The 14,343-nt window shown below is 40.4% G+C and overlaps 1 protein-coding gene across 2 annotated transcripts in view; it reads left to right on the top strand.

Moving 5' to 3' along the window:
- arhgap32b (Rho GTPase activating protein 32b) overlaps positions 1-14,343 on the top strand; it is a 74,057-nt gene that overhangs the window by 2,968 nt on the left and 56,746 nt on the right. For both annotated transcript variants that reach the window (XM_083926913.1, XM_083926912.1), the window contains exons 2-3: positions 1,334-1,428; positions 1,708-1,792. In XM_083926913.1, the coding sequence (XP_083783039.1) occupies positions 1,334-1,428; positions 1,708-1,792 (180 nt within the window). The remainder of the gene's footprint in view (positions 1-1,333; positions 1,429-1,707; positions 1,793-14,343) is intronic.

Raw genomic sequence — 14,343 nt, 5'->3', positions numbered from 1 at the left:
ATTTACCTTCATTCTAACTTATTTGGTCTTCCAGGTGTCCTCCAACAACTCGCTGTCCGATTATTTAAATGAAAATATGACAATGAATATATCCACTGATAAAATCAGCTTGCAGCAGGCTGTGTTAATGTGCTGTTGACCACAGCTGCATTTGATTTCCAATCTTATTCAAGCTCGATGAACCAAGCGTGTGTCTTTATTGAAGAATGGCAGAATGGCTGACTGTTCCCGAGCCCCTGCGTGGAGTGAATGCTTTGGCCATACACTAACTTACAGATGTCTCAGCATTTGGGCATGTTCTAACTTTAAGTAGCTAGTTCTGAGTGAATATGTGGATGAGATTTGATGAAAGCTTCAGATTTGATGAAAGCTTCAGATTTGATTGGCCAATACTCCTCTATGGATTTGTACCCTCCCTGGCGTTCGTGGGGGATGTGTTGCTTCCAGTATCTGTGTAAATACAAAATGCAATCCAGGGAGTCCAGTTGGAGATCCATGAGTCTGAAGGCTTATCAGATGTCAAAACACTGCACAGAGGGTATTATATTATGGGGAAGAGCTTTACAACTCTGGGAAGTTATCATGCTTGCTTGTTTGTGTTTGAGCACAGTGATCCAGAGGTAGAAATACAGAGTTCATGCTAAAAAATAAGGAGGTAACATTACTTAGTCGCACCAAATCACATTTGATGTAGTTTATGTAAATGTACAGAGGTCCAGAAGAGTCACCAGAACCATTTCTTTTTTGAATAATGTTTTTATTATGGTTTTTCCATAAACATACAAAGTGAACACATTACAATAAAAATGACAGATGTTTGGTAAATATCAACAGTTATACCTATACAGGATTAGATCGTATTTTTGATTTCATTGTGTTGCTAAGTAATGCAGTGGGATACCCTGTATCTTTGGCTAGAGAACACTGTCATCACAAACTAAAAGTCAAACGGTTTACAACCTGGTGCAACCTCACTCAGCCGCCTGATTTACATTTGCAAACAAACATGCACAGCTTTGTGACTGATTACATTTCATACAGATTTGGGACTTCTTCACTTGCTGGCTTCCCTGATTAAAGCTTATGGCGGGAGTTGATTTACATCAGTCAAACTGTACCACTGCCTTTCATTCAGGTATCCCGGTGCACAAGCCTTTTCAATGAACACCACAAAGATCAGGAAAGACCTTTCAATGATACACTGAGCAATCGGGATGTTTACAACAGACTGGAATCTACTTGAAGTTAACAGCCTGTTGACTTTTTCAATGTTACAAAGGAAAATTGTCCAAAATACAACAGTGGCAGAAATATGTGTGTTTGTGCATTTTAGGCAAGGAGTGCAGAGATCCCTGAGCTGAGGACGGAGCCCCTTATGCGCTCATGCAGCAGCAGCACGGCCAGCATGAAGGTCAAGAATGTCAAGAAGTGAGTAGGGACACACACGCACACACCTGCCATCTCCTCTACCTCTCTCACATCTCTCCTTCCCTCTGTTCATCTCTATTTATCACTCTGAACTGACTGTTTATCGCCTCTGTTTCCTTCTTGAGTTCCTACCATACCCTAAGTCTATTTCTCTGTCTTCCTCCTCCTTTCCCTCCTTCTGTTTGCACTGCACTCTTACACTAGTCATACACACTCTGAGGTGTTATCACAAGCAGAGGATGTAGTGTCAACCAAACTGTGTGCGTGTTATGTTTTCAGACTTTGCTTCACCAAGGGCCACTTCCCGAAACTGGCAGAGTGCGCTCACTTCCACTACGAAAACGTGGACTTTGGCACAATCCAGGTAATGACCTTAAAGCTTTTTTGCTTAACTGCGTCACCACATGAATCAAAGCATAATCTCATATAAAGAGGCGAAGACCCTCCCCTCCCTGAGGACCACCATGAGACCTTTTATTCCGAAAAAGATATGTATGGTAGTGAACGGGGAGAGAAAAAATTATTCTTTGGTCCTGTTTGAATTGTTCCATGAATAACACATATGAAGTTTGTCACTCCCAGATATTGGGTAACACATACATGAGTCGCAAATACACTTGTAGATTAAATAGTCTTAATTTCAGATATTGTTGTTGTGATGGATAAATTCACACCTATGTTAATTGTACATTCAACAAACACTTCCACTGCATAATATGTACTGTAACTTATGGGTTGGGGCCAAATGAATGTTAGCGCTACACCATCAAAACTCATTAAACCTTGTTATTTAAGTTACTTTGTTTTCATGTTCACCTGCTATTTTTTGGAATTCCTGTTTGCACTAAAGAGTTACAAATAAGTTTAATCACTGTTTGTTATTTAAGTTACTTTATTCTCAGGTTCAGCTGTTACATTTCATTACAATTTTTTATTTTATTAACAAATGAATAAATAAATAATGATTCAGCACATTTGTAGATATGTGTAAATTAGTTTCATTTTGTTTGACAAAGTTAGGGAAGTAATGTTTAAGTCACGCCTGATGCCTTACGTCTTTTACACATGGTGAGGTGTACAGTTTATTATTTCAACAATGGTGTCGGATCTGTATCGGGTATGGACCGATATGCAAAGCCCAGGTACAGGTATCGAGACTGAAAAAGCTGGATCGGTGCATCCCTCGTGAACATACGTAATTAGAAAGACTACTCACCAAATTAGTGTAAGTGACATCTCGCCGAAGCTACTATACCTGGATGTATCGTTACATCTTGCCTGTCCTTTCGTTTCCTGAAAAGAATGGCTGGATAAAACCCATCAGGTAATTACACGTGTTGCGGATCAGTGCCAAGTTTGCTCGCTAGTGAGCAAGCAAGGTGCCATACATTGTGTGAGACCTACAAGAACCTACAACAAACTAGGAGTTTCCTGACTTGAAAAATGATCTTAAATTGACTAATGTGTAATTATAGCACATCTCAAACAGGAGCAAAAAAAATGGTTTCTCTCTCTCCGTTCACTGCCATACATATGCTTTTCTGACATAAGGTCTAATGGGGTCCACAGGAAGGGGAGAGACTTCACCTTTCTTTATGCCCAATAATGGGCGAATACAACCTGGAGCTGGACTGATCACCTCAGAGCAAAGTGTGTGCTTCACCAGTGTGATTTCAACGTTTCGGTGGAACTGGTTGTTTAAAATGAGAGCAACATGGATGCCAATCATGGTGTAGATGAAGCTTTGAACTGGTATGTTCTTAAGTCTAGTGATTCCCCTGCAGTGTTGGGTTAGAAATGGAAAGATGATGTTCATAAAGAAAGAAGTATGACTCACATGTCTTTTCAGATTGCCGTCGAGCAGAATTGATCCTTTTTGCTGTTGGTATCAGGAAGATGGGGGATGATTTGCATTCGTTTGATATCCTCTTAAATTCCCCCAAAGCACGGCCTCATTCATCCCAGCTCCACACACCTCCGCTGACTGAGGGTTCTTTGTGCAGAATGGTTGAAGGTTGTTGCAAATCAAACAATTAGCTGATGTAGCCAACTTTGATTCATATTAATTTAGTAAAAATTGCCTTCTGACATGAAACGTCTCTGGCTGGTTAGTGACTGTCGAGCTGTGGAGTCACACAGTACATGGAACTCTCACACTCCGACTTGATTTTATTTGCACTGCACCTTGCCAGCATTTCCTTTTTGCATCCCAGATTTTCAGTTCTTTTCCCACAGATGTGTTTTGTATCTCTTGCTCCTTTTTTCCTTACCATCAAAATACCGCCATCAGAACTTGGGTAAAAGCAATTTGAATGTTTTAAAAACTTGATAAAATGTGTCTGTAGTTTATCTGTAGATTCTTGATAACTGACTCTGTCAGGGCTGTTATGTTCTAGTGTCCCTGTGCTCTGAGAATAGAGGTAAGTCTAGTGATTTATAGTGGGATATGTTTAATCCAAGAGTAAAATATGAACATTACATTTTAGAATTAGTGAGGATTAGAAGAATTAAAAAGTTTCCACATGTGAGCAGATATTGTGACATACTGGAATAATATATATATACATTCAAATGTGAATGGTGTACCTAGAGTACAGTTTGGAGAAGCAGTTTCTGTGTCAGGAGGCAGCAGCTGCTGCAGCTAATTGCACTTGGGTCACCTTAAAACGACCCACCTATACATATATCTTCATAATCAGAACAATATAAAAATGTTTATTAGCTGTAGTTTATATCACATTGTTTAAAAACGAGAGGCCAAACTGCGTCACAGCATTATTTATGTCGAAAATGCTTTCAGTTATCATGCGTGGTGCTTTAAAATATTCTAAACTAAAAACAATGTTCTAAGTGTTCTAAGGGTTTGGACTTTTTTTTTTTTTTTTTTTTTACAATTGAAGTTACATTTGTGTAATTATAAATGAAGTAGGGAAAAAGGTAATGTTGTGTACCCACACTGAATCCCTGTATCTGCCACGGCACTGGTTCAAATGGTGTACCATGTGAATGGTGTACCTAGAATACAGCTTGGAAGAAAAACAAGAAAATAAGAATGAGTGAAGCTACAACAAAATGAACTGTGTTCACTGTGAGGACAAGAGGATCCCCTTATGAGCTGGAGAATACAGAAGAAGAGTTTTTGCAGAAGGAGAGGCAAGGCAAAGTGGTAAAATATTCTCAATCTAGCGAACACTTAAACTGAAATGGATTTTTTTTTAGATGTACACTTTTTTTTAGGTGTCTAAAATAAATGTATCTGCTGCCCTTATGCCCAGAAGCACATTGCTTAGCTTGTGTCAGTACTCCTGTCTGCTTCTCCAAACTGGCAGCGCGCTAGCTGTCATCTAATGCAGGTGACACACTGACTATGGAGAAATAAAAACATACAACCACACTTCAAAAGAGCTGAACTATCCCTTTAATCTTTTTTAAGAGAAAGCCTGCATCACAACCTTAAGGTATATGAAAGGAGTGGACATTTAAGTGGCTCTTAGTAGTTGTTTTATGGGAAATGTAGGATCCAGTGTTTTTGGTGCTTGACCCATGCTAGGGAACAAAAGTCAGGATATTTAAGACTCTGCTGCTCTGATTCTACCATTCTATTTGTCAATATTGATTCCAATAACTTTGTGTAAGTGCGACACTAAAACTCCTTAAAATGGGATTTAGTTGATTTTAGGATGAACAGTGCTGACGACTATGCTCTATTTGCAATGAGGCTGTAGAGATGAGATGGTTGAGAAGTTTCAAATCAGCTGTTGTTCTTTAGCTTTCACTCCTTGCCATTAAATAAATCAGAATTGTGTCATTTCATCGTAAAGATTGCAGCTTTCTTTTTTATTCAACTTTGTTCTTATTTTAAGAAACCAGTAGGGGTCAGCAGCCAGCTAAATGTGCTACACTGCTGTCAGGAGGGCAGAGTGAGTGTTTGCTGAAAAGCTTCCTAATATCCATTTCACCTGCAGGTTAGTTGTTGATGTAACTCGGGTTACACCACAGAAACCATCTATTCATTCACTGCATGCATAAAGAAACTCTTCAGCCAAAAGGGATTGTCTGTAGACACTAGGTTGGTTCTCCTTTTGTTATCCCAGCTGTGTGCTGGCTGGTCATACTGGCACAGAGCAGCATGTCTTACCCTTTGTGGTTTTCATATTGCTTTCAAGTAGTCCTGTCTCTTTGTTTTGCTGCTCTCTGGTTTTCATATACAGCATAGCTCTTGACTGAACAGAACCCCGAGTGAAACTCACGCCCTCTTTGTTTGTTTGGGGATTCATTATTCTGTGTTTGTTCCCCGTGTCAATCAGTACGTTTTATTTAGAATGATGCCTCAGCCAAACATGTTTGCTTGTTGAATGAAATGTATTCTGTTTATCTGGCCTAAATGATTCTGACATGATATTAATACTTAAACAATTCCCATGAATGAAATCATTGCTGCATTCAGCATGGGTTCCCTCAAATCAGCTTTTTACGTTTTATCATTAGGGGTGGGGAATTGATAAGATTTGATTAGAGCCAGTGCTGGGTTCGATTTTGCTTGGTTTGATTCTTTGTGGTCAAGTCTTCAGCAGTGGGACCATTGAGTTTGACAGCATTGTTTTGCAATGTGCAGCTGTCAGAAAAACATGCCAGCATTGATAAAAGGAATTGATAAGCTCAGAGGTATGAAATTATGGTTCTGATTCCAATTTTTTAACGGTTCCCAACTGACACCAGATCTCAGTTCCCATTTCTATTCATCATGGTGGTTGTTGGACTGTGTCTGCAATGCCACATGGACATATTCACTGGAATATTATGGGTAGTGCTGCCAGCTGTCATCTGTTAAAGCTGTAGCAGCTTTGTCACCTAGGTTCATCTGGTGAAGTTTGTGTTGAAACTCCACCACGAGTTCTGCATTCTCCATCAAGCCTGACAGGCTGTGTGTGCAGACTGAGGCATGGTTATAGCACTTGGGCTCAGGTTGGCGTTGGGCCTTCTGCTGGAAGACTTATTCCTTCATTTCCATAATAAAAAACCTTGCCAAAGGAGAGTTTGAGTCAGGCAAGGTTTTGTTGTGGAAACATTAGGATCTCATAGTCACAGAAGGCCAAAGACGGGGCTGTCTGCATTCAGAGCAGCACTCTCATGGCAGAATCTGTCTTATGATACTGGCATTTCAGATAATATTGGCCTGTTGTCTTGGCAAAGGGAGATTGTTTTTGTTCAGCTGTTTAGTCACTGACAAATGAATTGGATTCATTTCATAATTTGAGATGTTATTTTCCAGCTAGACCTCATGCTATAAATTGTACAAAGAACCCTCTTACCTGGTGCATCATTAAACATATTGTTTATATTAAGAATTCACCCCAAAGTAGTTAAATGAATGTACCCTTTTATTTCACTTGAAAACACTACAGACTCCACAATACTCAGTCAGTGAGTATTGAGGGACATTTTTCATTCGGATAGGTTGAGGACAGAGGTCAAGGGACCATGCCAGTTTTTCCTCCTCAAAAGTTAGCCTAACTTTGGAGTGTTTAACCTCCTGCCTGACAAGCTAGCATGACATTGTTGGTACCAATGGATTCCTCTTTAATTTGTATATAATACCAAGAAAGGACTGTTTTTTCTTGTTGTGGGTCTGTTTCAGATCATTCAAATGTAAATTGATTTGAATCCCCCTAGTGTGGATGTAGCCTTCATGCAGGGTCATTTAAGAGGAATAGAGAGAAGAAGTATTGCGTGTAACTTGGCTGTATGCCTCAGTAAATTAAGATTAGCGATGGGCACAAGTAACGTTGGGGCGACTCAACTTCCAATGACATTCTCGTGTCTCATGTTGCTTATCGACTGTAAACAATGGCCGCCGCTATTAGCCGTTACCCCAGTGGCTAAATTGTCTTATGACTCACTAGTTAATAGCATCTTTAGCGATTAAAGAGAATAGCTCTATGAAGAAGAATAAGTACTTTATTAATCCTTCATTGGGGACATTCAATATTTACACTGTTATTCATTACACACACACACACACACACACACACACACACACACACACACACACACACACACACACACACACACACACACACACACACACACACACACACACAGGCAGGCCTGAAATACACACACAGGGCCTATAGACATGAATTAATTATGGTGAGAAGTCAGAGTGATGAGGCTGCCACTTCATCAGTGCTCCCAGCAGGCAGGAGTTCATTGCCTTGCTCAAGGGCTCCTTAGCAGTGCCCTGGAGGTGAGCTGGCACCTCTCCAGCTTCCAATAAACACTTCATACTCAACCTCTGAGTTAATGCAGCTATGGATGGCAAAACTGATGACATTTCTGTGTGTTTAGTGCTAATTTGTGCATGTTAGCATGCTAACATTCTGAACTAAGATGTTGACATACCAGCTGCTAAACAGCAGCATGTTAGCATTGGCATAGTGAGCATGTGAGCGTTTAGCTCAAAGCACTGCTGTCTGTGAGAGCCCGTGGCAGTCTGGAAAGAAGTTAAGGAAACAAACAACTTCATGGTGACTGTACCTTGACAGTACGTAGTGATTCCATAACTTTAAGCTGGAATATAACTTTTACGTATTTGATTTGACATTACAGACACTCTCAGCCTGAGCCTTATGCAACTATGCATTTCTATATCAAGTTTATAATCTGTAAAGAGGATTTGAGGCCTCTTCTTTGAAAGTGATACAGTGCCTATAGAAAGTCATGATATCCTTTTTTAAAATAGTCACTTTTTTTTGTTTTACAGCCTGAAATTATGGAAAAAATATATTTTTCCAGTGTGCCTTACAACATTCAAGTGACTTTTTTTTTTCTTCCAAAATTTCTGAAAAATAATAAAAAATTAAAATCCAGAAAAGCAGTGTTGGAAAAGTGAAGTCAGTCAGTCCCTTTAGAAGAACCATTATAAACATTCTCAGGTTTAACCAATCACCTTCCAGATCACACACCCAGTTAATTGGCCTTCACCTGACATCGACTGTGGTGGTTTTGATTTGACTTCAGAATAAAATCAGCTGTTCCTTTGATTTGACTTCAGAATAAAATCAGCTGTTCCTTTGATTTGACTTCAGAATAAAATCAGCTGTTCCTTTGATTTGACTTCAGAATAAAATCAGCTGTTCCTCTGATTTAACTTCAGAATAAAATCAGCTGTTCCTTTGATTTGACTTCAGAATAAAATCAGCTGTTCCTCTGATTTGACTTCAGAATAAAATCAGCTGTTCCTCTGATTTGACTTCAGAATAAAATGAAGCTGTTCCTCTGATTTAACTTCAGAATCAAATCAGCTGTTCCTTTGATTTGACTTCAGAATCAAATCAGCTGTTCCTTTGATTTGACTTCAGAATAAAATGAAGCTGTTCCTTTGATTTGACTTCAGAATAAAATCAGCTGTTCCTTTGATTTGACTTCAGAATAAAATCAGCTGTTCCTGATTTGACTTCAGAATAAAATCAGCTGTTCCTTTGATTTGACTTCAGAATAAAATCAGCTGTTCCTTTGATTTGACTTCAGAATAAAATCAGCTGTTCCTTGAGGACTCCACTCCTAGTAGTTCACGGTAACACAAAGAATTCACCATGGTTGGAAAGATGCTTTCAGAAGAGCTCCAGGATAAAGTTGTGGATAGGCACAAGTTAGGAGGAGGATATAAAAAGATTTCAAAGGCTTTTACTCTCCCTCTGAGGACCGTTCAGAGTATTGTCCAGAAGTGGAGGCATATGGCTCCACCCAGACCTGGCCTAGATCAGGCCGCCCCTCCAAACTGGAGACTGAGCCAGGAAAAGACTGATCAGGGAAGCTTCCAAGAGGCCCATGGTGACCTTGAAGGAGTTGAAGTCTTAATGGCAGGGGTTGGTCCATCTGTGCATGTGACAACAATTTCACAAGTTCTACACATTTGGCAGGGTGCAGAGAAAGAAGCCTCCTCTGAAAATATTTCACACTTGAGTCTCATAAAAAACATACTGAAGATTCTGATGTTTGGCAGAAACCAAACCCAGCACACCACCCAAAACACAGCATCCCTACAGTGAAGTATGGTGATGGCAGCATTATGTTGTGGGCGTGTTTCTCTTCAGCAGGGACTGGGAAGTTGGTCAGGACTGAAGGGAAAATGGATCCTGCGGCCCTCCGATAGACACTTGAAAATGGGTAAAACAAAAAACGTGACTATTTCAAAAGGGTATCAGGACTTTCTATGGGTACTTTATCATGACAATAGCTGATGGGCCTGTAGTTTCCATTCTCCACCCCCACCACTATAGAAAGAGCCTCTTAAAACAAAAAAACAATGTCATGAGAAAGTTGTGCTGTCTGACACAGTGTGAGAATGATTAAGCTCATCTTTGTGCCTGTGGGAAACGAGTTAAGGGTAAAAGACTGTTTCTTCTGTTGATGGAGGTTACAGTACAGTAGAACAGTAAAACAATTCCTCATTTCTGCTTATCTGCACTTTAACAATTAAAGTGAAATTCCGGCGCAAAATCCTCCCATGGTCTTATTCGGCACTTGCATACATAAAATAAGCCATTGAGTCTTTTCTTGTGTAACAATTATTAACAAAGGGAGAGTGGCTAACAGCCAGGCGTGGCTAACACTGGTTAGCTCGGGGCAGTACGGTGAAGGCATTCAAAGGTCTTTTTTAACCACTAATACTGCTCAAAATAACAGCAAACCTCTGCAGTAGCATGAGAAGAGTCCCTACACAGAAAACAAAGCACCAATGGGCTCGTTGCTTTGGGAGTGACTTTGGTAATAATAGTAGGTAAGTCTTTCAAACACTCTTTTAATAAACTCTGGGTTCACTAACTACGTTGTTGGTGCTTCTCATGCTGCTGCAGAGGTTTGCTGTTATTTTCAGCAGCATTAGTGGTCAAAAAAGACGTTTGAATGCCATCACTCATTCATGCCACGTCCGGCTGTTAGTGACTCTCCCAGATTTCTCCGTTAATAGTTGTTACACGAAAAAAAGTGTCTCGATGGCTTGTTTGATGAATGTAAGTGATGAAAAAGACCATTACACTTTAAGTAAACAGAGCTCTTCTTTTACTTCCATGTTATGCTACATTCCTGCTTATGTACAAAAGTTTCAAAATAAGACTCGTTGACTTGTTGTCTTATTATAGTCTTAATCATAGTGCAAGTCCAAGAAGCAAAATATGAATAACATTTTAAATAAAAGAGACTAGCGTTTCACATTGGATTTTCTTTTTGCCATTTTTCTGGCTACCACTACAGGTGTGTGAGCAGCGGCATGACAGCTCCCTGAATGTGAAGCCAAAACATTCGGATCGCCTCGTGGAAGCTGGCTGTTAGGTAGCGCTTGTTTTCGTACGCAGCAGAGCTTTATATGAGCGGAGCCTTTTCAACGTCAAAATCGCAGCGCAACATGTCCGTTTAACTGTGGGAAGCCAAACTTGTGATCACAATAAATATTGGATTAATTGTGCAGCACTACCCATAATGCTACACCTCCACCAGTCTGTAGCACTTATGAGGCAGGATGCATTCACAGATTCTAAATGGATGATCACGTCCACTGTAGACCCACATCTGGAGAGTAATAATTAAACACACCTCTGCACTGCACTGTTGTATTGAGCTGTTTTTTGGGTTTTTTGTTTTTGCTTATAGAACTGCATGTTTTAATAATATCTATATTTGGTTTGGCAGGTTTTAACGGTATGAAGAAACCGCACTGAAAAAACAATATCAGTGTTAAAGTCGACATTAGAATGTGCAACCTAAGTGACTTTGAATGGAGGTGAACCCGTAGACCCTGTCCACATGCTGTTTCTATTGAGCTGCAGCCACACAGTTTGTTGTTAAAAGGAGATGGCTGTTTGCCTTAACAAACATGTGGAGCTAATAACGTCTCTCTTTTATTCTTCCTTTTCACAGTAAGTTCAAGTATTGTTCAGTACAAATACTGTATCTACTTAACCTCCGGACAATCTGACATCTCACTGACTGCCCGTGGCCTCTGCTCCACTTGATGTCTCTCTTGAATGGCCTCCAGCTTCCTCTTTTCCACTCTGTTCCCCTCGTCCCGCTCCCAGCCCTGTTTGCCAGGGACTACATGATACAGTCTGCAGCCAGACGCCAGGAAAACAACTTTATTGACTTCAACACTACTATCCCACTGTGCCGGTCAGCCCTGCTCTTCCATATGGTTTATCTACAACCTAGCATTTTGTCCCGCCTTGTCACACAAACCCCGCACTGAGGTTCAAGCTCTTACACATTTTACTATTAATGGAGAGTTCAAAACCACACAAGTTGATGATGTCCCAAAAACGACACAGTTTCAACTCCTGTTTGGTGTACGGTGATAAACAGCGTCTGAAGTTATTCAGAGACTTTTGAAGGGGAAAAATGTGTTTTTGTGTTGACAGCCACAGCCAGAGAGCCCTTGTGTTTTCAGCTTGTCCGCCTGTCCGTCCAATTATGTTTTTGCACATTACTCCTGAATTCCTACGCTTCTTATGGCATCGTTTCACACAAATGTCTAATAAGATGATGGCATTTTATGTCCAAAAGGTCAAAAATGTTCTGCGACAATGCTTTTATGGCTGTAATTCAACTGCAAAACCAGTGTGAAGATGTGTGTGAATCATCCACGTTACACCGAAAAATACATCATAATAATAATACATTTGATTCAATTCCTTCAAATTCTGCACTACATACACTATGTAAGTCTGGACATACATTTATGTAAGCTGTAACCTGACTGGTTGACTTTGGTATACAACCACTCAATGGTAATTCTAGTTCTTATTGTTCCTTATTGTAAGTTTTTTTTTTTTTTCCCCATCTGCTGAAGGAGGAAAGTTTCTGTGTTCACCTTAAATCTCGGTTCCATGCCTGGATGCACCAACGGACACAAATTACTTTCCCAAGCAGAGTATTTTTGAGGAACATTGTTCTTAAACTGTTGGACTATTTTCTTACACAGTTGTTCCCAAAGTGGTACATCTCCCCCCATCCTTACTTGTGAATGACTGAGCCTTTTTCAGTGATGCTCCTTTTCTACCCAATCATGACACTCACCTGTTTCCAATCAACCTGTTTACCTGTGGAATGATCCAAACAGGTGTTTTGGAGCATTCCTCAACTTTCACTCTTTTGATGCCAAATTCAAAAAAGAGGGAATATTTGAAAAAAAGAAAAGAAAAAAACTATAAAGTTTAGCAGTTTGAACAATAAATATCTTGTCTTTGTAGTGTATTCAATTAAATATAGGTTGAAAAGGATTTGCAAATCATTGTAGTCTTTTTTATTGACGTTTCAAACAATGTCCCAACTTCATTGGATTTGAGGTTGTACATTATACAATGAATCAGCTGCAGCCCTACTTTTTTGTACATAATTAACTGATTGGTTCAACCAGCTTAGCATCCTAGTGTATTACAAAGCTGATGGCCAGAATATTTCATTTTCCTGCCATTTGTTTTCAGGGCTTTATTGTTTTACTAGGGTCACAGTCAGACAGCAAAAGCTCTCTCTCCGCACACACAGCCAGAGGCCAAGCTTTTAATGGCTGTGTACGCAGGAAACTCTGTGCCCCAAAGAAATAGTGCAGATTCTCTGATATAGATTAATGATAAACATTGAGTGTGATATGCGCTCTGAGACGTATGTGTGTGAGAAAGACAAAGACGAAGAAAGGTGGTGTATCCAGCCTCCAACAATAATCACGGCAATCAATCTGAGTTTAACAGCTGTGAAGGAGTGCCCCCTCTCTCATCTGGACAACAGTGCATACACTTGGAAAGGCTGTGATGTTAGTGTGTGGGGGAATGAGAGCAGTAGGCCGTACGTATGCATGCGCTCATGCGTGTGATAACGATTGACGCCCCACTCAGCCATTGTTTAGGCCAGCTCAGCATGTGCTGCTGTACGGCTGATGTGTCTCCGCTGCTTCTACCTTCAGACTCTGATGTGACAGAAACGGTCTGGAGGGGGAGGGGAGCTGCTCGTCATTTTGCCTGTGTGTCTCTTGCACATCCACCCTCCTATCCATCCATCCATCCATCCCTCCATCACTTGCCTGCCTGCGTCCACCCTGCTAGCTGAGCGTCGTGACACAATATGCTCCTACTGCCCACTCACCCCCTCCACTCACAAAGGACCAAGAGAGATGCATTCCCTCCCCCAGTGGGACCCAATCTATCAACTGCAGCACTGAAGACAGCGCTGGGCAGCACAAACCCAGGCATGCTGCCCTTTAAAGGCACAGGGTAGAATATTCACGACAATATTAAGATCAACATTGGTGTAGTGAAACTGTAGAATAGTTGAATCACCTATGTCTGGACCAAGTAAATAGAGCTTTTGGCTGCAGAGACCTGCTGTGAAACCCCCTCTGTCACATGTTCATTCAGAGGACCTCTTTCCACTCCTTGTGAGCAGAGGATGATGTAACGGTTGGACTCATTCTGCCCTTGTTAGAGGAAACAAAAGACCAGCCAGAGCGCACATATACACATAACCTCTCTCTCTTTCTCTGTCTCTCTCACAGCAGTTACTGAAGGACAACAAGATAGCTGGAAATGGTCGTCAAAGCCATAATGCACATTACATAGTGTTACAAAATCCCCTTTTGAGAATGAGATATGATTCAGAATGGAAAAACAGCTCAATTAGTCATGGCACTGTAGACTGTGATCATAGTTTAACAATAGGTTGAATTCATTTTGCTTCTTATATTTTAAAGTGATTTCAACGGTCACATAACTAATTCAAGATTATGCTACTGCAGTTTGATATAAAGATTAGCAATTGAAAACCAGTAGGCTGTTACTATAACAATAAGCCGCTTTCACACATAGTTCCTAAATCAGTGGGTTAACCTTTCAGGCACTGCTAGTGATTCTCACCGTTCACACATGCAGC

This window comes from Echiichthys vipera, assembly GCF_963691815.1.
Source record: "Echiichthys vipera genome assembly, chromosome: 14".
Taxonomy (NCBI): domain Eukaryota; kingdom Metazoa; phylum Chordata; class Actinopteri; order Perciformes; family Trachinidae; genus Echiichthys; species Echiichthys vipera.
Note: the sequence above shows the minus strand (reverse complement) of the source record. Positions and strands in the feature narration are given on the sequence as shown.